The 23812-nt window shown below is 46.9% G+C and overlaps 1 protein-coding gene across 9 annotated transcripts in view; it reads left to right on the forward strand.

The window, feature by feature from the left end:
* KCNQ2 (potassium voltage-gated channel subfamily Q member 2) overlaps positions 1–23812 on the forward strand; it is a 75695-nt gene that overhangs the window by 34873 nt on the left and 17010 nt on the right. For 2 of the 9 annotated variants that reach the window (XM_027697152.1, XM_027697156.1), the window contains exons 9-15: positions 209–238; positions 4716–4784; positions 6655–6684; positions 12159–12212; positions 19337–19560; positions 20364–20472; positions 21001–21132. In XM_027697152.1, coding sequence (XP_027552953.1) covers positions 209–238; positions 4716–4784; positions 6655–6684; positions 12159–12212; positions 19337–19560; positions 20364–20472; positions 21001–21132 — 648 coding nt within the window. The remainder of the gene's footprint in view (positions 1–208; positions 239–4715; positions 4785–6654; positions 6685–12158; positions 12213–19336; positions 19561–20363; positions 20473–21000; positions 21133–23812) is intronic. The other 7 variants (XM_027697154.1, XM_027697158.1, XM_027697155.1 and 4 more) reach the window with 5 other exon arrangements.

The raw sequence follows: 23812 nt of genomic DNA on the forward strand, positions 1-23812 counted from the left end.
AGCCAGCCACAGCGGGAGCAAGCTCAGCCCACGCTCCCGTGCTCACCTGTGAGCCTGGCCACAGCATCTGCTCCCGGGGAGACACTTCGTTCATATGCTAATTTTCTTTATTCTGTTTCTTTTTCCCCTTTCCTCCACCCCACCTCTTCCCCCCCTGTTTTTCTTTCTCTTATCCCTTTGGTTTTCTTTGGTGAAAACTTTTGAAAAGCACGCAAACGCAAACGTATGGTGCCTCCAGGTATGAAGTGCATGTGACTCTGAAAGTGTGTGTCATGTCACTCCTTGTTCTTCATTTGGGACTGTAATATGCAAAACCTTGAATTAAAAAAAAAAAAAAAAAGAAAAGAAAAAGAAACCTCTGAAGATGAGTTTTTTCAAAGGAATGAGTGAAAGCCCAAAGCAGACGCCCCCTCCTGCTGCTGACAGACTAACCCCATGCACCTCCATGGCCATTTTAGCTATTGGTACACTCAAGTGTTGGGAAACTCTGCCAAAATGGTGATGTAAGGAAGGAGAATGGTAGAGTGCTTGATAAGCTTGCTTTTTTAAGGATGATTTCTTGATGGTCTTACCCACCTCCTCCAATCCATGCAACGCTTAACAGAGAGACGTCCCCGTTCATACTTCCATTTCCCTCTGCCATCACTCCTGCGTGTTCCCTTTCTCCAGCCCTCTTTTCCCACCCTTCATTGTGTCATTTATCTGGCTCTGTGCTGCAGGAGCTGTGCTCACCCAGTAATGCTGGCTTTGCTCAGTTTGCTGGTGTGGTGGCACCATGGGACCCATCAGTGGGAGCACAGAATAAAATCTCCACAGCAGCTGTGCCTGCTTTTGAGGACAGCATGTGGAGGAGAGAAAGATCTGGGATGCTAAACTGAAATAATAATTCATTTCTTTGAGTAATCCGGTCTGATTTTTGGGAAAAAGATGTTTCATCTCAGCAGGACTTTTCCATTTCAGTTTTTCCTTCCAAGACCGACCTAGAGCCAAGCAGTTATTAGCCACAGTTATTCAATCTGGGACTTAACCTTTTGGGACCAATCCAAATGCAAAGACCTGGATGTGGCTGTGTAAGATTTATGATAAATAATGTTATCTCAGGTTCTGCAGAAAGGAGTAGATTTGCAAATCACAGGCGTATTTTAAATGAGATGGGTATCTGAAGGTGTAGTCAAGTTAATATTTTAAGATGGGGAATAAATGACTTGCATTTCAAGACTGCAGGCCAAGCTCTCTTTTTAGAGCAGTTTAAATCCTCACTAGAGGCGGTAATGCCATTAGAGCTGATGTGATTTAGTGTCTGATTTCCAAACCCAGCTCCAGTTTTCACAGATGTAAGTTTTATAGCCTTAGTAAATCACACTTACAGCTTTGTGTGCTTAATTTACACCAAATTGCATCAATGAACTGCAAGTATAATGTTAAAAATATATTTTCCTGTTCTGCTGAACAACAGTCTGTTTTGAGAATCAGGCATTTTTCTACTGCTGGGAGTGAAATAAGAATGTGCCACTTCCATCCCATTTGTTGTAATAAAGTATTTTATGAGTTTCATAAATGTTCTCAGTTGTGAAAAATAGCTTTAGCTGGAGACATAAAGTCATGGTTAGGGCAAAAATTGGCTGCTCATAGGAACTCCAGCATAGCATGGAGACTCATTTAGGCCCCCATCCCATTCCAGCATCCATCTCCTTGCCACCCTCTCCCTAACTGTTCCTACTGGGACTGTTCAAAAAAATCATCGTTGTCTCTGTGTGTGTGTCGTGGTGTGTGTGTGTCTGTGTACGCTCCCCTCTGTGTTGTGTCCTGCTGCCCTCCTTGTGTTGTGGGGTTCTGGTGGAGTCCTGGCCCGAGGCATGATATCCCCACTGTCCCCTAATGCTTGACAGTTATCTGTGCTGCCAGGAATAGCGGGTCTGCCTTCCCTCTGGATGTGGTAGCCGGCACCTGGAGTTAGTGTGGCGTTCCTCTGTGCTCCTCTGGGTGGGGTGATGGGAGCAGCTGTGGGTTCCCCTGGGTCCCCTGCAGCAGTGTTTTTGTGGTGGGTGGCATGAGCTGTGTGTGTTCCCTGGTGTGCAGAGCTCCTCACCCAGCTCCCCCTTAACCAAAACGTGCTTCCCTTGCTAACAAGTGACACACGGACCAGGAGGAGAGAGAGAAAACATGAGGCTCCCCAGCCAGGGGTGTTTTCTGCACGTCTCTGGAGGACACGATGGCACCTGCATCACCTGCCCCCCTGGGCACACACACCAGGGCAGGGGGCCATCCATCCAGCATTTCATAGCAGAGCTCAGTTAAAGAGCTGTGCAGAGTTCTGCCTTTTTTTTGTTTGTTTGTTTTTGAGGTTCTGGAGAAATGGTGCGATGCAGTAGCTGTTCCCCCGGCTGCTCTTGCAGTGACAGGTTAGGCTGAGCATTTAATTGAGATTAAATTTCAGGTCAAGTACATGGATGAGTTTACACCTATTTTAATAATTATTATTATTATTTCAGTAAAATATTGCTTATTTCCACCTCACGTGTACCAGGCCCATCAGCCAACCACAGAAATGGTGAATTTCTGTGTTTGCTGTGTGTCTGTACCTTTGCATGGAAACATCTGTGGTGGCCCAAGAGGTGACCTTCAGCACAGTGCAGACCCTGGGCTAATGCAGAAGAAGTAGCTCCTTTTGGAATCCTGAATCCTTCAATTTAGTGAGCTGATGAGCTCTTCAGCTGAGACTTGCATGAGCGAGAGCCCTGGATTTGTGATCCCAGCTGGAGAAAGCAGGGCTGTGTTCTGCTGGGTATGGACCTCCCTGAGAAGCTAACTCACCAAAGAACAGTTGTGCACCCTTCATTAGCTGCTGAGTACACTTTGTGCTTGATTTTATGCACCACCTCTCCCATCTTGGAATGAATCTCCAACCCCTACAGTGGGTTTGAAGGGAGGTGACAGCCCAGCACTCCTACACTGCTCCACTGGACCAAGGTCGGCTTCATCCTGACGACTGGAGTGAAGAGGATCATTAATTCAGCAGATCAGGATGTGCTTTTCTCTGGATGTAAACGAACAGAGCTGGACTGGGGAGCCGAGCCAGAATTTTCAGGCCTATTTTTATTCTTTTCTCCATACTTAGAATTGGAAAATTTTCTGATTGCCTCAATCTTGTGAACACCAAATCTCTGCTGAACAACTGTGGTTTTGAGGATAAGTTTCATGCATGCAGAGGAGAAGAAGCTTTTCCAGTTGGTTGTATTTTTTTTTTCTGAAGTGTGAAACTATTGGTCTCATAATGGCTGAAAAAATGTGGGCATGAATATCTCTGCCTTTATTTTACAGTAAGCAGGAGCCTCATTTCTTACAGCACCTCAGCTGAGACCAGCCTGTTAGTCTGCAAGGCCCTGCACTCCTTTCCTTCCTGTCCTGAGTTGCAGTTTTGGGACAGTTTGAGTAGATCCTTCTTGCTTCCATTAAAACCTACGTGGCTCATTTTCCAGCAAAGCCATAAGAGCAGGCTGCCTTGGGGCTGTGGCACTTTGGGTTGTCATGGATGTGGGCAGGCACAGGCAGCCTGTTCCCAGGTCCTTCCCTTCATCCCTGAGACACTTGTCACCAGTGTGACCCGAGGCAGCTGCTGTGCTGACCCTGCACCCTCTGGGCACAGCGCTGGCATGTGGCACTCCCACAGTTTGACAAGGGCACGCTGGTGGCCCGGGGAGGATTTTGCAGCCAGTCATGAGATGATCCCCATTGGCCTTGACCCTGAATGCAGAGCCCCCAAGTGAGCTCTTAAGCAGATGCTGCTCTTCCCAGCCCTGTGCAGCGTTCTCTGTCCTCCCCCCCGATGCCTCCAGCTTATGTTTCTCTTAGTTGAAAACCTGGCTGTGAATATCAGCATTAAATATTTATGGAGCAAGCCCCAGCCTCTCAGGGTCTGAGGGAAGAAACCAAAAGTGGATGTAGGAGCTAATTCAATGGCTTTTAGCACAAAAGCAGGATAGGCCATAGGGTATTTGTTCTTTGGGTTTTTTTTTCAATTATTAACCAGGATTCCCACATCAGGTTCTTTTTTTGTAACTGAGAAAGGAAGGAAGCCCATGGTTCCTAGAAGGCAACGATACAGGATTTTGCCTAATTCTAGGGCAAAACCTGACATGGACAGTAAAGAATTGGTTAAACTTGGCCCCGGAGCACACGACTGTTTCTCCTGGGATGGCCACAACCTGAGGTCCCTGTTTTCTCTGCCCCATAAGCTGCTCCTTCCCCTGCCTTCCCATATTCCCAAGAGCAGCAGGGTTGATTTTTCCCGTTTTGCCCCAAAACTGGAGTTTCTCTCCACTAAGCACACATCCAAAGTGCTGACCTCCAACCACAGCAATGCCAACCTGCCAGACTACAGGTGGTGAAACAGCTCTGCCGAAACACCACTGGGCTGCCCAGGAACCCTGGCAGCCACTTGGTTTTTGGGAGGTTCAAAATCCAATGGTGCAGACAAGTTTCTCTCTCTCTCTTGCTGTCTCTTTCTCTCTCTTACCCCACCGCTCTGCCTTAGGACACTGCTGGAAGTAGCAACCAAATCCCTCTCCATCCTTCCCGAGCTGTCCCCCAGTTGCAGTTGGTGGCACAAAGCTGGTTCTGGTTGAAAGGATGGGGCAGCGGGGGAAGTTGCCAAGACAGGAGGCTCTGGAATCAGCTCTGTCTGTATATTAATGACCTTTGTTTTCTCCCTCTAGACTAATCCCTCCTCTGAACCAGCTGGAGCTCCTGAGGAACCTGAAGAGCAAGTCGGGACTGACATTCAGGTTAGCAAGAGTTAAGAGAGTTTGGAAAGCACACACTTCACAACCTTTTTTTTTTTTTTTCTTTTTTACCTTCCTGGCTTTTGCATACAGACAGCCTTGAAGATGTGAGAGGTTTGACAGCTGGGCCCCCATGGGTCCTTCAGTGACCTCCTCCCTGTCCCTCTCCCATGCTCTACATGAATTCCTTCAGCCTCACTTGGCTCTGGAGCAATGTCACAGTGCTTGACTGACAAGGAAAAGTTGTATTCTCAAAGGGGGTGATTGAGATAGTGTTCCCAGCTTTCCTCTGACCTTTTTGCTCTTCAACACCCTCAGAGGAGATTCAGGCCCACAATGTGTTAATTCTTTCTCTGTTCCCTCCAGTGAGTGCAGACAAGGTTGCAGCAGTGAGAGATTTTTGCTAAATTTGCTGTGGTAAGGTATACAAGATTCTCCCAGAAGGCCAGGAGTCCTGCAGCTTCACCCTCTGCTCAGGAGGGGTAATTCTTGGGGTTTTAAGCAGTCAAGGCTGCCCTGTTGGTGAATGGGGAGCCTGCAGACCCTGGGAGGGATGGAGAGGTGCTGGCTGTGGTGGTGGGCATTGGGGCCCTCTGGGGATGCACGGGATGGGACCTGCCCTGGGCTGTGTGCCTCAGCAAAGGATAGAGATCTGTAGACCCCTGGGTCAGCCTGAAAGCATTAAAATATGAGTATTTGAGCTAGTGACTGAGGCTGGGCTTCCAAGCTTTTCTGAGCAAGGAGCAGAGGGTGGAGGGGGATTTTTTTAGTCTCTCCAGCTGCTGCTTTAGCCAAAGGGAGAGAGGTCAGGGTCTGTGCAGGTCTCAGCAGTCACTGCTGAGTAGTGGCAGGGCCAGGGCTGGTACAGTATCGTGCTCAGAGGGCATCTGTGTTAGGGAAGACAGACCTGTATCTGCTGAGAAACACAGTCTGTTCCCTCTCTTGGGGGGCTGCAGGGGCAAGGCTGATTGGGGTCCCACACTAAGTGCAATTCCCCATTGTGTAGAGGTTGTGAATTGGAGTAGTTGAAGGCAGAACAGGTTTTCCTCGTTGCTGGAGGGAAATGCCACCATGATGCCTGGTCAGTGAAGGTGAGATTTTTTTTTCAGTGTGGCCTTAGCGTGGCTTGCAGTGTCGTGACTGCCCTTTTGTAGGTGTTCAGCTCACTTTATCCTCAATGATTTTTCAGGGCAATCAAGTTTGGGATCTCAGTAGGAAATCACATACAAAAATTATGATGTCCCACTCCTTCCATGTACCCTTTGCCAGTTACTTTGGTAAAGTAGCTGCCAAAGGCTTTGGAGGAAGAAACCCCATCTGGGGTGTCAGGATGTCAGGGCAGGGGTCCGTGCTCCTTCCCACGCACGTGCCCCTCCCAGCACCCTGCATTGGCACTGCGGCGTGAATCCACGATCCAGAGATCTGACATTGGCTCTGTCCCAATGGCCAGGGAGGGAAAAAGAATGCAGGATCATGGGAGCCATTCAAACCCTTCCCCGTGTGCAGAAACATCAGGACAGTGCAATTCCAAAGGAAGGGGGCCGCTCTCTGAGCCCACAGAAGTCCTCCTGTGCTCACACAAATCACACGACCCTCAGGTGTCTCAGTCCTGCGTAGGCACAAGGATGGGTTGGGATAAACTCTTCAACCCTGTGCGTTGTATGTGTCTTCTCTGAGGTTGTGTGAGTCTCCAGTGATCTTCTGTCCAGGCCAGAAACTCCAGGAATTAAGCGCTCCTTTCCCTTTCTTCTGTCCACAACTTCCACTTAGTTGTATTGTTTGGTATTGTCGTTTCGTTCTGTTTTAACAGTGAAGCAGCAAACATCTTTTGCCACCTGACACCATGCTAATGTACTATTGCTTCTGTTTAAAGGAAAGAGCAGCAGCCCGAACCATCGCCAAGGTCTGTATCACTGCCAACACGCCATTCCCATGCATTCCCTGTAGATTTCTGTGTACGTGTGTGCGTGTGTGTACCATGTCGTGGCGCCATCGAGGGAAGCATTCTAGGTATTGACGTGCTTGTTCTGTGCTGTGCCAGTCCAATGTATCCACGTGTATGCTGGACCTTAAATCATATCCTCCTTCCAGTCTGCCTCGGGCTGTAGCTGCGAGGGTAGCGAGGCTATGGGAGGTAGGGAGAGTGGTGGCAGCACGGGCAGAGCTGGCAGACACTCACCCGGGGTGACAGCAGGGCTTTGGTTTATGCTTCTTTATTTTATTTTGTTGCTGGAGTCGTAGCTGGAGTAGCATAACAAGGACTCAACGTGTGCCGATGGGTGGGTGATGCTTTGCCCGTGTCTCCGTCACCCAAGGCCGTGCTGGGCAGAGGTGACGTGGGAACACGAAGCCATCACCGTGTCACCAAGTCAGCAACTTCTCCTGAGCTCCTCTCCCTGCAGGGCACTGCACGGGGCTGCGCCGACCTGCTGCTCCGTGGGACACAGGAGGGCTCTCTGACACGGCGCAGCGTTGCATGTTAGAGACACCCCTTCTCTACCCCCTTCCCTCTGGATGAGGCACAGTCCCTGCTCCATCTTCCCTCCACGCCTCGAGTCCACGACGCAGAGCGTGGTCTGAAACGTAGTGAGCACTTTCCAAGGGCGGCCGTAAATCTCACCTACGGGAGAGCTTTTCGCTACTCACGTGTCCCAGGGAAAGCAACAGGGCTGGTGTTTGGGATACTCTCAGGATACTTTTCATCCTCTTAGAAGTGTTTGATTCTGGGATTTTTTTTTTTTGTCCTATATTTTCCCAGTTCTTTTAAGAAGTAATTCTGGGACTGAATCTCTTTTTTTTTTCTTGGGTGAAGAGACGCAGAACTGATGATCTGTGGAGATCATCTGCTTGGCTTTCAGATCTTCCATCTCATACCTCAAAACATAGCTTACAGCCTAAATTTTCTGAACAATGAATATGTTTTTCAGAAGTACAGCTAGAGCCTGGCATTCTGCAGTTGTACCTCTCAGCCATGCCTTTTAGCTTATAAGAGGCCAGAAACTAATTTTTCCGTGGCATAAAAGCCAACCAAAGATATCTGGGTAGATATGGTGCTGACTAAAGAATGGAAAATTTAATCTTTCCTCCTTCCTTCCTTCCCCCTTTCCCCTCCCTCTTTTTTTCTGTCTTTCATTTGAGCTTTTCTTTGCAAGCAGAACCTTTGTGGCATTCCATCCACTTTCCTGCCAAATAACCTAAATCTCCAAGATCATGTTTCAACTATCCAGATTTTTTTTTTTCCTGTTTGGGGTCTCCAGTGTAGCTTGAGCAAAGGCAGCCTCCATCCAGCATTATTAAAGCAGGAAACATTACATGGGAAGGGCTCTCTGGGAGCAGACCAAGGCTGAAATCTTGCCTACCTGCCTGTGGGATCAGGAGGGTCAGCATTTCATCCCAGGGTCTGGCTGCTCCACTGCTCTGTCTCAGCCAGTGATATACTTTGGATGCATTAAAGGGTAAATCCACATCTCTCACAATGTGACAATGAGACAAAATCTCTGTTCAGCTCCATCAGCTCCATAGAAGAGGAGATCTGAGGTCCAGCAGTCCCTCACAGGGTCACATCAGCCAGCAGCCCTGCAATTGCAGGTTTTAGTCTTATTTCTCAGGCACTAGTTTTATTTCTTATTTTTGAATCTCAGTCCTGTCTTACAGGGTTCATATTCTCCAGTTAAAACATTAGGTTTGTATACAATATTTCTTCGTAGAGGGTGCAGGTTTCTCCCTGTTCATTTTCTACATTGCCTTCTCAATCTTATGTCACAAAAAGAGGTAAAAATAGTCCTCCCCTGTCCTTTTCCAGAGTATTTTTTACTATATATAGGTCCTTCATCAGAGTCATTTCTAAATGCTGTTTCCTGCTCCTGTGGTGCATCTGCCTCTTGTGACACCAATGGGTTTTGTTGCTAAACCCAGACCCAGGAGGGCTTAAGCTGAGGATCTGCAGCTGCTGTGTAAATAACATTAGAGTATGTTCCATATTGTTTAGTTCAGCTGCCATGGCAGCATCAAAGCTCTTTCCTTCTGTTTTGTTAGGACAATATCAATTCTACCTGTTCCCACTGTCCTCTTTCTGCCTGATAATGTCTCAGACCTCAGGAAGGAATTTTGCGTTAAGGGAGGACCAAATTACCTATTTTCCCCCAAAAAATTTTCTGGATCTTTCACATTCACATCCCAGATCTTCCACCCACTTTAATTTCTAGCAGCCTCCTGGTGATGCTCAGTGTGTCATCCTGCCCTTAGAAAAGAGAACTCATCCTGTTTCTCTGCCCACCCAATAGTTAATCACCCAGTTGCTGATGATGCTTCACTCAGGAAGCTCCTGGGGATGAATTGTCTCTCATAGCAGAACCCAACTCCAAGCTTTTTCTGCTTCAGCTGGTAAAGGATTTGCCACTCTCCATTTCCATTGCTGTAAGGAAGCAGTCTAACACCTGGAGAAAGCTGAATCTTCCTCCCAGCTGTAGTGATGTGTAGAGAGTGGCTGATTTCCTGTATCCCTCTTTCCATAATTGATATACCACAAGGTCTTACAGCAAATGAAACAGAAAGAGTTTTCTCACTATTTTGCATCTTAATGTATTTTAAGCTTAGAGATTTGGAGAAGGGATGCTGGCACAGCTTTTGGGAATGTGCTGTGCAGGAAAAACATTGCCTTGTGAGGTCAAGGAGCATCCCAAGCATTCTGCCAGCACACAGGGTGGCTGTCAGGGTCCTGCCTGTTCACAGTGGTGATGCTGCCCTCTGACCCCAGTGCTGCTGTGGCAGTGCTGATTTCTGCCCAGGCAGCACTCAGACAGCTGCTGCCGAGGGTGGGAGGATGTGAGGACGTGATGGGATTAGTGTTGCAGGGGCTCGAGGTCACCTCAGGTGGCTTTTGATTTGGTCTTGGCATAAAATGGGACAGCTGATCTGAGAGACAGGTTATGTCCTTTCTCTATTGTTTCTGTTTTGTTTTCCACCACAAGCCTGTCTGAATCCATCTGAGACCGAGTGCTGGGAATGCTCCTTGCTGACCTGCTCGGGGCCAGGAGCTCAGCTCCTCCAGACGTGGAGCCCAGGCCATGAGGAGCAGAAAAGAGGCTGACCTTTTTCTACATGCTACATACCTCTTCCCCTGCTTTTATTTTCCTCCCTTTTTAAAAAAAGTAAAGCTTTGGGTGCTGTGTCCACCCTGCCATCTGCCCCGGCCGAGCAGTGCCCCCCTGCCCCTCCCCAGGCTGGCTGTGCTGCCAGGGCACTTAGAACCCATCACACCTCCGAGACCACTGCTGTCATGCAGGGTCCAAAACGAATCCTTTCTGCCTCATACCCCCAGGGAGGTGGGGCTGCTCTGTGGTGGTGTTTTCCTCACCCCTTCTGCTGCAGAAAGGCAGCAGAACAGACTGGTGATGGGGTGTGATTACTCTTCTGTTAATTAGGGGTGAAATTAGCTGTGGCATCTCATTTCTGTTTATTTTGCTTCGATTATAATGTCAAAAAGACACATGGTTAGCCAGGGCTATGGAGGCTTCTGTACAAAATGTGGGCTTCAGATGCTCTTTAACAGATGGTTTGATAAACATCTGAAGGCATCCATGACCACATTTATTCCTGTTGTATTTTCCAAAATACAATGAGATGAAAAGCTAAAAATTAATGAGCCAAATGATCATAATAATACATTAATATCAGAGAAAAAGAAACAGAAGGATTCCAGGGAACTGGGAAGCTAAAACTCAGATTACTTTGTCCAGCATGAGTTCAGTGCTGTAGGTAATGAGAAGAACCTCTTTGGAAGGTTGTTCTCAGCTGTGGTTTGTCCTTGACTCCAATGAACTCAGCAGGACCTTGGCCATGGATTGAGTGGATGCTGGACTGGGCCGCCTTGTAACGTGTGTGTATATCTGTGTGTATATCTCTCTATCAGTGTATGTTTATGTCTGTCTGAGATACACACTTTAATATCTCTGTTCAGGGGTGTGATTAAGGCTTTTGTATGCACTGGAGGATGCCTTTGGTTGACTCAGTGGGCCCCTGCTCATCCAGCCTAGGGTGTCCGAGGTGTCCCTAACCTTTACTGCCCGTGGAAACGGGGGCCAATCACAGGAGCCCGAGGGGCCATATTAGCCTGGGCTGGCATTTGCCCTTCTAACCAATTAAACTGGTGTCAGAGACTCATGCTGGGACTGACAGTAATCTGGAAATAATCAGTTGCCTTTAGGGGAGCGGATTATTTGCACGGAAGGAACTGCATCTTTCTGGAGAGGCTAAGAGGAGAGTAACCCACACGTCTCCCTGAGGCTCTGCATGCTGAATGTCCCACTCCCACGCCAGCTCCAGAACAGCCCCAGTAGCACCACCAGTCCCTGGGGCTACCTGGGGATGTGGGGTGCCGTTGTGGGCACCTGAGGAGTCCCCAGGATGCCCAGGGTGGTGTCGGCTGAGCTTGCCTGGGATGCTGTGCCCACGAGCTCCTCCGACTGCCGACTTCGAGTGCAAAACGAGATTGGGGTTTGATGCCCTTCAGCCTTTTCAGTCTGCCCATGAATTTGGCAAGTGCTGCCTGCTGGTGGTTGGTGGCCTGGTGGGGTGATGGGGGCCACGTCATTCCCCTTCCACAGGTAGAGGGCTGCTCCATGGCGTGGAGGACCCTGGTCGTGGTGGTGATCTCCTGGCAGGGCAGTGCCTGAGCAGCGATTTGGGATGGAGCTGTGGTGGTGCCTTGTCAAAGTCAGTACCTCCCCAGAAGTGGTAGGGCCTGTCTAAAAAGCACCATGAAAACCAGATGTGTGAACACAGATGTTCAACTCCCTTCCCATAAGGGACTGCACCACACCCCGTTTTTATCTATTTTTATTTTTTTAAATGCCAGGCTTAATGTAACTCTATTTCCTGTAGGAGAAGTGCAAATAATTCCCAGATTAACTAGCTCTCTTTGTGAGTGGGGATTTTTTTGGAAAAAAAAAAAAAGAAGAAATTTGAGCTTTTTTGATATTGTTTAACAAAACAAGTTAAAGTTTTGGCTTTCCATTGCTTAGACAATTTAAAAAAACGTATGGGGTTTTTATTTGTCTAGAGGAAGAGGAGAGTATTTTTTTGTTTCCAATGCAGATGAAAAAAATATTCCTGTAGTTAATTGTAGATAAACTGACGCCACCAACTCAATGCAGAATGCATCAGTTCTAATAATGAAATTTACTGACCACAGTGAGACAAATTTGAGAAATTCTCTTGATTTTTAAAGTTTTTCTTTTCACTTAGCACTCAAAGAGAACAATCCTGTCATGAACCCGGCCCTCAAAACACCTGTCTTTTAAACCTAGAGTCAGTAATCAAAGTTTCCTGTCTGGCATTTGCTTCCAGGTCTAATTTTTACTCTCCCCTCATTTCCAGTAAGAGCAAACCGTGCAGAGAGTCACTTTGCGGATGCTGCTCAGGAAACTCTAGGTACCACGGGAAATGCGTCGCACGAAACTAATCAAAAGCTGCACGGCTCATTCTCCCTCTACCCTGCTACCACCCGTTCTGATCACTTCTCTGCTTAATAGAGGTACTAGATGAGTAAAAAAAGGTGGAAGAGCCTCCCCACTGCCCGCTCAGAAATCAGAGGCTTCCTTGTCTGCCGATCGCGCAGAGCACGTGAACCAAAGAGATGAGGATGGGGAATTTGTTCTGGGCTAGCAAGCCGGTGTCTGCTGAGCGAGGGAGGAGGCCAGGACATGAAGTTTAACAAATGATGAAAAATTAAAAATAAAAAAAAAAATTGAGAAGAAAAATTAAAAATTTAATTTTTTTTTTTAAAAAAACACCCCTTCCTCCCTATCGCTCCATCCCTCCTCAGGGTGCAGGGAATCCTTGCAAATTGAATTGCACTGTACAGCAATGTCCAGTTAGCAGCGTGAGAAATACCAGCTTCCTACCTCTGCTCAGTCACCGTTCTTTTGGCTCTCTGAACACGACAAATTGACCTTTCCTAGTCTTGTGGCCTTTGGAAGCCATGGCTTGCCTATCTAGCACCTCTACTACGCAGCTAGAGAAGGACTAATCTCAGCCTGTCCCGCCAGACGTAGGGGACATGGGTTCCCCCGAGCGTTGACATTGGCATTGTGAATGGTTCCGTTTCTAGACCCCGTGGGGAACAGACAGCTAGAGCTAGAGCAGAGGGTTTTGTACAAGCAGGGTTTGCATCTCTTTCATCAAGCTGACAATTGTTAGGTGGCTTCAGGGAACTCCCGACGAGCATCCCTTAGCACACCCGTGGCCATAAGGGTACACAGACACACAAACCTCGTGTTACCTGTGCGTAAATACGTCTACATCCACACCTGCCCTGGACGAGTCTCTTCCCCCACCTCAGGCACTGCTTCTCAGCAGCAAACATGCACCTTCTTGAGAATTCCCACTGCCCGGAGTTTGCATGCTGTGAATGCTGGCAGGGGACCCCCCCTCAGCTCCTCGCCCCGCAGCCAGGCAGGTGGACAGCCCAGGAGTGGCAGGGCACTGAGTGATGCCGCATGTTTGTGAACTCGGATCTTTGCATGCTCTTTTTTGGAGTCCGTTTTAATTCTCAAAATCACCAGTCTCTGTCTCCCTCAGAAAGCCAACAAACTACAGCTTTAAAAGTATAAAAACTACAGTTCTAACAGTATATGTATCTCTGATTTTCTTCATTAATTGTTTCAACTTGTATCTTTTCTTTTCTTGCAATTTTTTTGACCTGCTGGCTGTTTTTGTTATCTGTCAGTTTAGAGGTTAGGACTCATGCCTGAGGCGTGTGTGTACCAGGAGCTCAGAAGTAGAGTGGTAAATCCCATCTCTGAATGGGTAACAAAGAGGAATGGGGCATGATGTAGGGTTCATAATGAGCAGTTCTCCACGGTAGGAAATTCTTTACACTGGCATAAATAGCCTGAACCTTTGAGTCAGCCTCCTGCTGCATGTTTTGATGGTGCTGTGGCCTTCCTTGAAGTTTAGCCTTGAAAGGTGTGGTTTAAATAATGGGTGATCAGCAGTTGCACAGGCAGCATTTCAAGACATTTCCAAATGGCAAAGATCTGGTCAATAGTCTAGCTGAAAAAATTATCCTGACTTCTGCAGTGTTTCCTTTTGCCAGGTGAGGTTGTTTTATCTGGGGAGGCATAGTGTGAGCAGGGACTCCTCCCCAGAGAAAGCCTCCTTTCAGTTGCTTAAAGTTGAGGTTGTTTTTGGCAGAGATGAAAACGAGCAGTGCTGTTCGTAATGCTGTCCTCTCATCTGTCCGTGTCCAGTTCTGTGTTCTGGAAAATCAGCCACTCTGATCTCAGTGTCTTCCTTGCATGTCGTCCTAGGCATGTATTTTTAACTGCTAAAGCCAGTGTAATTTTTTTTTCTCTTTTCTACTGAATTCCTTCCCGCTGTGGTCTTCATTTCATCTTCCCCGTTTTGAGTTCTGCAAGGGAAAGGGAGGATGGAACAAAGTATTACCTCGAGGTCTTCTTAATCCATTGGTGACCCTGAAAAGGAGGATTACAGACTGTAGTTCTTCCAGTAAAAAAGGAATCTGGAACTTTGGAGTAGCTACAAGGGCATCTTTGTTACCTGCATCCATCCTGAATGTAGTGTTATACACCCTGTGCTTTAGTAAAACTGTAGGTGAACTGTGAAGGGACATAAAAATAATTCAGATGTCTTGCTTTCCTGGACCCTTGGGTGCCTGCCCACAATCCCCACTGCACAGGCTCTTGTGGCAGATGCCAGCACTTTGATGCATCTAAGGCTGAGTGCTAAAAGCTTTCATCTAGGATGCATAAAACGAAATAACCGTAAACGATGAAGCAATCATGGAAAACTCAATGTAGTTAAATTAATAGGAAACTCCTTAGAAGCTGTGGTTTCTTAATGTACTAAACCAATGATCTTTAGTCAATAAATGCAATAACATATTCATTTTTAGACAGTAATGTAACTACACCAAGCCAGGTTATCAGGTCTATCGTGTTCTGCTTTGTAAGAGACTTTTCATGGTGCACTCAGAGATGAAGGCACCTCAGAGACCTGCCAATGGGAAGAAGTGGCACCCAGGCCAGTGAAGGAAAGGTGTTTGCACGACCTTTGACTGGCCTGTGGCTCTGGGTGTAGCAGGTGTCTTAAAAGCTTGCTCAGGAACAATCAGCCAGCTTGGAGGTGCAATCTGGCTGTTCTGCTTTGCTCCTGAAATGCAAAACAGCTGAGCTGGCGAATAGCAAAAGGTTGGGAGGGCATGCAGGATGTGGCTGATGTGGCGTCTGACAGCACTCAACATCAGTTTGGGAAAAAAAAGGCTGTGAATTAGGAAAAGAGGGGTGATTGTAATGAAATGCTGCAGAATACCAAAGGCCAGGGTTACAGACATGAGGCTGGCTCCAGTGTCCCTGCACTCATCCAAGGCCTGTGCTTTTCCATGCTTATGTGGTGGCTGCAGGAATGGGGCAACCCCAGCCTTTGCCATTATAGTTCCAGTGACTCCACTGTGGTCGTGGAGGAGGAAAAGAAGAGGGATTACTCACCATGACATGATCACAGGCTGATGTTTTGTTTCCCTTATGCCCAGGTTATTCTGCTTCTTGAAACTCCATCCTCTAGGCTGAATTCACCTGAAATCACTGGAGGCAAACCAGGCTTGAGCTTGGTCCTCTCATGATTTCTGTTTTAGTCATGGCAAGTTTTGCACACACAGTTGTATTTTTCTTTCCTTCATATCCCCAGTAATTGGTTTCTGCCTCTTATTCACACCTGCAATCAGACTGGAGCCCAGTCAGCCACAAAGGCACTTCTGCTTGGTTTTAATGAGCAGTTCTCATATGCCACGAGCTCAGCACAAACTCTGGATTTAAAAAATGTACCTCATTTATCAACAGGAGACAACCCCTTTCTCCTGGCCACAGCTTCTCAGAAGCATGAGCACTGATAGTGGTTGAGTTTGGATGCAGAGATGGATCTGAGTCTGCACTAGTCCAACTCAGTTTGGCTAACTGAGGAGAAAAAGAAGTAATGGCTCAAGCATAGTTTAAAATCAATGACAAGACATTACAACTGATACTTTTTATTGATCCGAAATTACTGCTAATGTAATGAGTCCACATTTTTTAAAAGTGCTGATTTAATACTGTAGAGAACTGGAATGAACCCCAAACCAGAGTGTTTCAAACAGGAGCTCAAACCCCTAGTGTCCTAAGGAGGCTGATGGCAGCTCCTTTTGAAGGTCAGTTCTCAAGAATTTCTCTCCTGAGTGCTGAGCTGTTGGACTTAAATGAACCAAAATGCAAAGCCCACTAGAGCAGTGAGAATCCCTCCATCGGCCGTGGTCCTTTCATGTCTGTCCAGCACTGGGCTCTCATTTTTTGGCTGGCAGCAGAAAAAAAACCAACTCAGCTTCTATCCTTCATTAAATTCAAGTCAAAAGCTGAAAGTTTTTTAAACCATCCCCAAAGTCAGCCTGGAAATGTAATTCTTTTGTAATCGAATATGTTTTCATAGATGCCAACTGAAAGTGGTTATGAGGATGTAGAACTAAAGCACACCCTGTTAGGATGTTATGGCTTCCCATAATCTGTGTCTCTGGTTGCAAAGCCACAGTTCTCTTTTCCTTCCCTTCCCCTGGCACGAGCAGGGCACGACTGTGAGCATCAGTCCATGCTGTGTGTGTGGCTGGGGTACTGCTGTCGTCATGTTCATGTCACCAGCACATACACTCTCCACTGAACTGAGGCTCATTTACCATCTTCTCAAGTGACATCCAAACACCCCTTCTCCAAGACACTCCATGTGCCTCTGCATGACTTTCTGGTTGAATGAGAACATGATCTTGGATTAGCTGGCAACATATATCCCTATATATGTCTGTATTTCTTTGGGACTTTCTCCTACCAGCTCCTGCTGACCCCAACAGCATTCTCCTCTGCAGGGATTGTACTTGCATGTGATTCCAGGTGTCGTTTCAAAGGAGAAAATTGCATGGCAGAAGGAAAAAATTAATTGTTTGTGTTGTCTCATGTCATCTGCGTTAAAACAAAGAAGTTGTATCAGGTGTTGGGTTTTTTTCCTGAGTAGTGAGTACTTGGGAACAAAACCCACCCAGATCTTAGTTGTTCATCAGATTTCTGTGAGATTTTTCAATGTGTTGCACCTCATGCTGTCAGGCTTGAAACTCTTTGCTCATATCTCTCACTGAGTTCAACTCTTTCTTTTTTGCCTTTTGTGATTCCTGCAAACATTTTCAGCACATTTATTGTGGGGAAAAGGTCCCCAAGGAAAAGGCTCTGCTTTACTCAGTGAAAGGCAACTCGTTTTATGCTGGGATCGGTGATGGGAGCAACACAGCAGAGGATGAGGCACAAAGAGACTGCTTTGAATTCTGAATATTTCTGTGTTGCTGTTGCATTTTTATAAAATTTATTTTTAGAAAAGACCAGGTAATTCAAAGTATTAGTACTACTCAATGGATTCAAGAAATATTCTTCTGTAAAATCAACAAAAAATAAAGGAAAAAAAATCCAATTGGCCTATTTAGAATCAAATGACAAAATTTCAATCTGATTTCTCATCCAATAAACACAGAATGAGAATTGCTTTTAAACCTTTGGCTCATTATGTGCAATGATTTTGATAGCATTAGTGGCTAAGGCTTACATCCAGAAAGGTATTTAGGCATGTACTTGTTCCCAGATTCCTGTGTGGATTTGTACCTCTGACCTGAATTTCAGCTCTGCTGAAGGTCTGTTGGTCCCATGGCTTTCAGACAGCCCCTGCAGGTGGGCACCAGACTGGGAATTCAGTCTCCAGCACTTATCTGAATTAATAATTCATCATTAATTGGATTAATTCTGCCTTTCTAACTTGCTCATGAGCAATTTTATTTTCTCTCGAATGTGTCTTTCAATGTGCAGTTGCTGCTGAGCCCATGGCCACAGCTAACCCTGCCCTGCAGCACAGGGGATGCAACTCTGCAAACTGCTGCCTAAGCACCTTTCTCTCCCTGTCAATGTTTGTTGTCTCGCAATGTAAAGTGACTTTGTAAAAATAGCACCTTCTTACTCGACAAATCTGCTCCCTGAGTGTCCTCGGGTCACGTCTCCTCCCTTTACTGGGCAGAGAGTGTGTCTGCTGCTGTCAGCAGAGAACAGCCGGCGGCTGCGAAAAGGGAGCCGCATTTTGCTTTGCTTCAGAAACCAGCAGCCAAGTTCTGATTGAAGAGCCCCGTGCCAGTTTTGAAGGCAAAGGAGGGCTGTTTGGCTCTGAGTGTTCAGGTGGTGTTGCTGAAAGATGCAGGTCTTTGGTTGGTGAGCTAGAACTCTGATGTGGAAATCAAAATTTCCTCAAATGTTCTTCCTGCGAATTCAGGCAGAGCATTTGCAGCAAAATGATAAGTTGCTACTGCGATAGTACAGAGTGTTGGGAATTAAATTCCCATTTTCACTCAGTTTTGATATACCTATATATAAAATATTGGCTCTGTGTGCAAGTACATTGCACTGGTTATCCAACCTCTATCAGTGTAGTTTAATCATTAATTGCTATTGAGAAAATATCGAATGACCCAAAAGTATTTGCAGTTTGCTTTCCCCAATGCCATCTCTATAAAGTTTGCCCTTTTGTAATGATTCACAAAATCTCTTTGTTCTGCAATTTTCAAGTGAAAATTTGTTATCTTCATTTGAGTGAAAGGTTTTAATTACAAATTTCAGAATTTGGAAACTAGTTAGAGCTGGGTGGCCAGCAGACTGTTTCCCAGTGAGTTCATCTCTGTTTGTGCAGAGTGCTTCTTTTCAAACCATAAATCCAAGGATTCTAGTAGGAAAAAAAAGCAATAAAATGCCATATTCTGAAGTTGTAAAATTTTGCTTTGCATGTTTATGACACCTGTAGCAGACCTTCAGGGAGATGGCAGCTTTTAGATTGAATTTTTATAGGATACGAAGGAGTTGCACATTTAAGTGTTTGTATTTAAGTGTTTGAATATATGGGTGGATAAAGAGGAACTCTTTGGAATATATAAAAGGGGCAGATCATGTTTTAAGAGGGAGGAAATGCAGGAGTGGAAGAAAGGGAAAGGACAGGTCTGAGCACCAGAAGTGAAGTGTTTCCACGAAAGCTAAAAGTTTTAAGATAATGGGGGATTTTTTTAATTGGTATTTTCTTATTAGACGTAGTGTTTTGGAAGGCAGTTGTGAAAGAAAAGCTTCCTAACTCGTGACCGGAGCTGATCAGTGATTTAAGGAATCATAACCTCATTGTTGATGTCATTCTGTCCCGCCAGCCCTGGCATCCCACAAGGGGCTTCTGTTTAAGTCCTCATTATTTTCTCTCTCTTAAGAATCATTCCCATTTCACTCATGATGACGGAAACATCTCTACAAAGCTTTCTTTTTAAAAAAAATTAAAAAACCACATATATTGGAAAAAAGAAAAAAAAGCCAACAGCAAAACTACATGTCACTGCTGCTTGGAAGTGCTCTTGGTTTCTAATGGCTGGTGGGGAAGGACTGCGTGGTTTCCAGAATGACTCCTCCTGCTGTCTCCTTTTTGTCTTTGTTTCAACGTGTTTCTCTGAACAGTCAGAAGGTCAGTTTGAAAGATCGTGTCTTCTCCAGTCCCCGCGGTGCTGGCACCAAAGGGAAAGGCTCTCCACAGGCTCAGGGCATGAGGAGGTCCCCCAGTGCTGACCAGAGCATCGAGGACAGTCCAAGCAAAGTGCCCAAGAGCTGGAGCTTCGGAGACCGCAGCCGAGCCCGGCAAGCTTTCCGCATCAAGGGAGCGGCATCACGGCAGAACTCGGAAGGTGAGGGTTTGGGGCACCGTGAGAGACCCCAGATTCCCAGCTGGCCCTGACATCCTCTCCCTCCCCACCTAAGGAGGTGCCAGCCAAGGTGCTTACGTGGGTCTCCTTCCCCCCCCCTCCTTTAGCTTGGAGTAGCCTGAGGAACCTGATCTAGTTGAAGATGTCCCTGCTATTGCAGGTGTGTGGGACTAGATGGCCTTTGAAAGGTCCCTTCCAACTCAAAACTATTCAGTGATGATTACAAGAGGCAACAAAAGCCTTTCTGACACCCATGATAATGTATATATTTTGGTATATAGGGATGGGGAAAGGAGGAAGAGTCAGGCTTTAGGACAAAGGGAAATGGCCTCAAGTTGTGCCAGAGGAGGCTTAGGTTGGATATTAGGAAAAATTTCCTCACTGAAAGGATGGTCCAACCCTGACACAGGCTCCCCAGGGCAGTGATGGAGTCACCAACCCTGGATGGATTTAAAAGACATGCAGATGTGGCTTTTGGGGACATGGTTTAGAGGTTGGACTTGGCCCATGCTGGGGTAATGGTTGGACTCAGGGATCTTAGAGTGCTTTTCCAACCCAAATGATACTGTGATTCTTTGATGAAGAGATGGGTGAGAGCTGCAGTTGGCACTGCTGAATGTCACCTGGACACGTCTCAGGAAATGCTCTGCTTTGGATGGTCAGCAAAGGCATCTCTGGTGCCTGCCCTGGGGTTGCTGTTTGTGATCTGACTCATCTTCCCTTGTGCGGCACCGGCATAGGAAACGGTAACGTGTTGTTTTTATTCCTCCCTCTCCCAAACCCAGAAGCAAGCCTCCCTGGAGAAGACATCCCCGATGAGAACAAAAGCTGCAACTGCGAGTTTGTGACAGAAGATTTGACACCAGGGCTGAAAGTCAGCATCAGGGCAGTGTGGTAAGAGAGGGAGAGGGGGGAAGCGGTCCAGGAAAGTAAATAATAGGGAAAAATTAGTGTAAAGCCGAAGAAGTGGTAGCAAATGCTGACATGTCTGTGCTGCAGGCTGTTTTTCCCCTGGGTGGCTTGCCCTGCTTTACAGAAAATTTTGCCAGAAAGGGCGATTTTTGCTTAGGGAAGGAATAAATGGAGAAACAGGAAAATCTCCCGCAGGGATGCATCCAAATGATCGTTCTCACCAGCTTTGAGATTTAGCGCTGACATTTATAAAAGTGATGCAGAGAGCACATGCACAGATGACAGTCCAAGGGGCATCAGGGACCCCCCGTCGCAGACAGGGCTTCAGCCACCAGCCCCCGCAATCCCCTTCCCCTCTCCTCTTGCCGCATCCTCTCCCAAACCTGCAGGGTTGGGATTTATTCCATTTTCCTTCCAAAGCATCTCCCTGCAGTGTTTTTTATCTGCCATTAAGCAGGTCAGGCTGCAGCTCAGGGACCACATTTTGATTCTCCTCTCCATCTCCTGCAGCATTATGAGGTTTCTCGTCTCCAAGCGCAAGTTTAAGGAGAGCCTTCGGCCCTACGACGTGATGGATGTCATCGAGCAGTACTCAGCTGGTCATCTGGACATGCTCTCCCGGATTAAAAACCTTCAGGCCAGGCAAGAGACCCCTCTCTTTGCTTCATTTTTCACTGGGTTTTGTTCCTTGTAGAGGTATTGTCACGAGAGAGACACTTTCCTTTGCAGCTACAGCTTATTCTTTTTCCTTTCTAAGAGAAATCTTCAAGGAAAACATCGGTGCTTGTGGCTGGAACCCACAGGGATGAGCAGGACAGGGACTGCAAAAAGGGAGTGTTATGCCACTAAAACTGCCTTACTGCCCACCACAGGACATATAAAAATTGTGGCTCATCCTCCTATTTTATTTTAGGAGCTTTTGGCATTGCAGTATATCCCATAGGTAAGGTGTGTGCATATCTCCATGATCCAGGATGCAAAGGTTTGGTGCCCCAGTCTTGAGGCAAATGCAGGTCATTTGGTAACTTTCTGGAGTGGTATAAGAAAAAATTTGGTGTCCTGGTTGTGGCCCTGCTGCCACAGACAGAGAGAGCAGTGAGGAGGCAGCAGCTTCCTCCCACCATTGGGACGCTGAGCTGTTTTGGGAGGGATCCCTCCTGGGATGGCACAGCCTGCTGAAAATCTGTGCAGATGGGGGTTTCTCACCCAAGCTCACCGATGTAGGTGGGGTTTAGCCGAGCTGCATTTTAGCTTCTGTGCTCAAATTTTAGGGGGAGACGTTAATTTTAATAGGAGAAGAGATGTGAAAAGGGCACAGATGAAACTGAGAAGGTTCCATTTTTTTCAAGTTTCTCCTGGGAAAAAAAAAAAAACCCAAACAGATAAATTTGGTCCCTTGAACAGAGGATCTGAGCTAAACCTTTTTGTCTGACCACACCTCCCTCAGCCCTGGTGGCCCACATTGAAAAGGAGACCCCAAACTCCCAACACCCACGGCTGTGTCAGCTCAGCAAAAGTTCTGCTGAGCTTGAAGGACACCCAGAACAGTGGCAGGGCTTGGCCATAGGCAACCTCCTGTCAAAATAATACACCATTTACTTTTACATTTGGAGAATGAAATTATTTCTCTTGATGGTTGTGGCAGCCCAGCTTCCTCTGAAATCTGTTGAGGAAGTTTTCCTTTAATTTCAAACCTGCCTAGGTCCCTGGTAGAGTCAGAAAATGTGCAAGAAAATGTGTTTGGGTATGCAAGCAGCTAATATGAACCACAGGAATGAAGTAGGAAAAATGTCTGGGGGAAAAAGAGGAATCTCTCTTCTGCCATGAATCTCTCAGAGACCATTTTAACTCTGCTATTTTTGATATTCAAGACGCAGAGGTAACTTTCTCAGTGTTGCTGCACACTGTGCATTTCCCAGAAGGTACATTTTCCCTCGCGATGGAGACTAAAATATCCTGGAGAATTTCCTCTCTCTGAGCCTCTCACTCCTGTTCAGTACAAATTCACTGATTATAGATCCAAGATGTGTAGCTGAATATGGAGGGGGAAGAGGAGGAGGAGGGGATTGATATTTCCTGGCTTTAATAACCTGAAGTAAAAGGCCTCCAAGCTGCCTCCACAGTGGGTACTGAGCCACTGGGGTTGTCGTCTCTGCTGGCTCCAGGAGGGACACCTGAATTTTCAACCCAAGCTGATGTGGCAGATTGCCTCACTGCCCACCCAAGTCTCCCACTGCCAAGCCTTCAAGGTGATGTGCTGCAAAGCCAAAGTAGTTTGTTTGGCTGCTTTTTGCTGGAGGTTGGGGTAAGGAATTGCAGCTTTCAAAGACCAAACTGAATTCTCCTCTTAGCTGTACCCATGGAGCTGTGAGGATGAGGTTCTGAGGCTGGATGAGGCTAGGGCTGCCACCCATCCTGTCACGGGGAAGTCAGGAGGACCAGGAGCTGCTTCAAAAGTGTGAAGTACCTGGATTTGGGATCCAAGACTACCAGGCAGCTTCACTGTTCCCACTGAGCAGAAAATCAGTGATGGTGATGGGAGCAGGTCCCCTTTGGAGTCCTCATCATCATAGCCAGGTGAACCAAGAGGTCCCATGGCTGGTCACCTGCCCAGTACCACTGGAAGGGGACCCTGTAGACAAGGTGTGTGCCTGGGGTGGCCATGGCCAGTGTTGGGCCGTGGCCAATGTTGGTTCATGACCAACCAGCACCAGGGCCGTGCACCCCTGCCATGGATCCCGGGGTGGTTTGTCACAGGGCACCTTGGAGAAGAGATATTTTAATTTCCCTTTCCTTCATCAACCAATCTGGGAGCTGTGTTCTCCCTGCCAGCTCAGCTCAGCAGGGCTGGCTGTGACCTCCCGTAGCCAGGGCTTTGGTGGATTAAAGCTGCATTCAAGCGTATTTCTGGGGTGTTTACATGCACTTTCCTCTTTAATCATTAAAGCCTCTGTCACTGTGTCTGCAATGTGCTCTTTTCAGTGTTGTGTTCACATTGTCTCGTGTTTCATCCTGACACCTCGCCAGCCATGGATGTCTCCCATTCATTGAGTTACCCAATCCCGCAGCGTACCTCGCCGACTCCCAACAGCTCATGCTTCCCTGAGCTAGCTGAGGATGTGTTCCCTAGCCCTGGAACTGAAAGGAGAATGAATATATGTTGTTTCATATCCAACCACCTCAATGGGATATTGCTACACATATGCAAATATATTCCAGAGGGTAAAGCATGTTGCCTGTTGTATCTGGGGCGGGGGGAACTCCTAATGGTGTTGCCGTGGTGCCTAAATCTCCAAATCTTACCCTGAGGTGGGTAAGACAC

This window comes from Neopelma chrysocephalum, unplaced genomic scaffold (assembly GCF_003984885.1).
Source record: "Neopelma chrysocephalum unplaced genomic scaffold, ASM398488v2 Primary Assembly neopelma1_119, whole genome shotgun sequence".
NCBI lineage: Eukaryota > Metazoa > Chordata > Aves > Passeriformes > Pipridae > Neopelma > Neopelma chrysocephalum.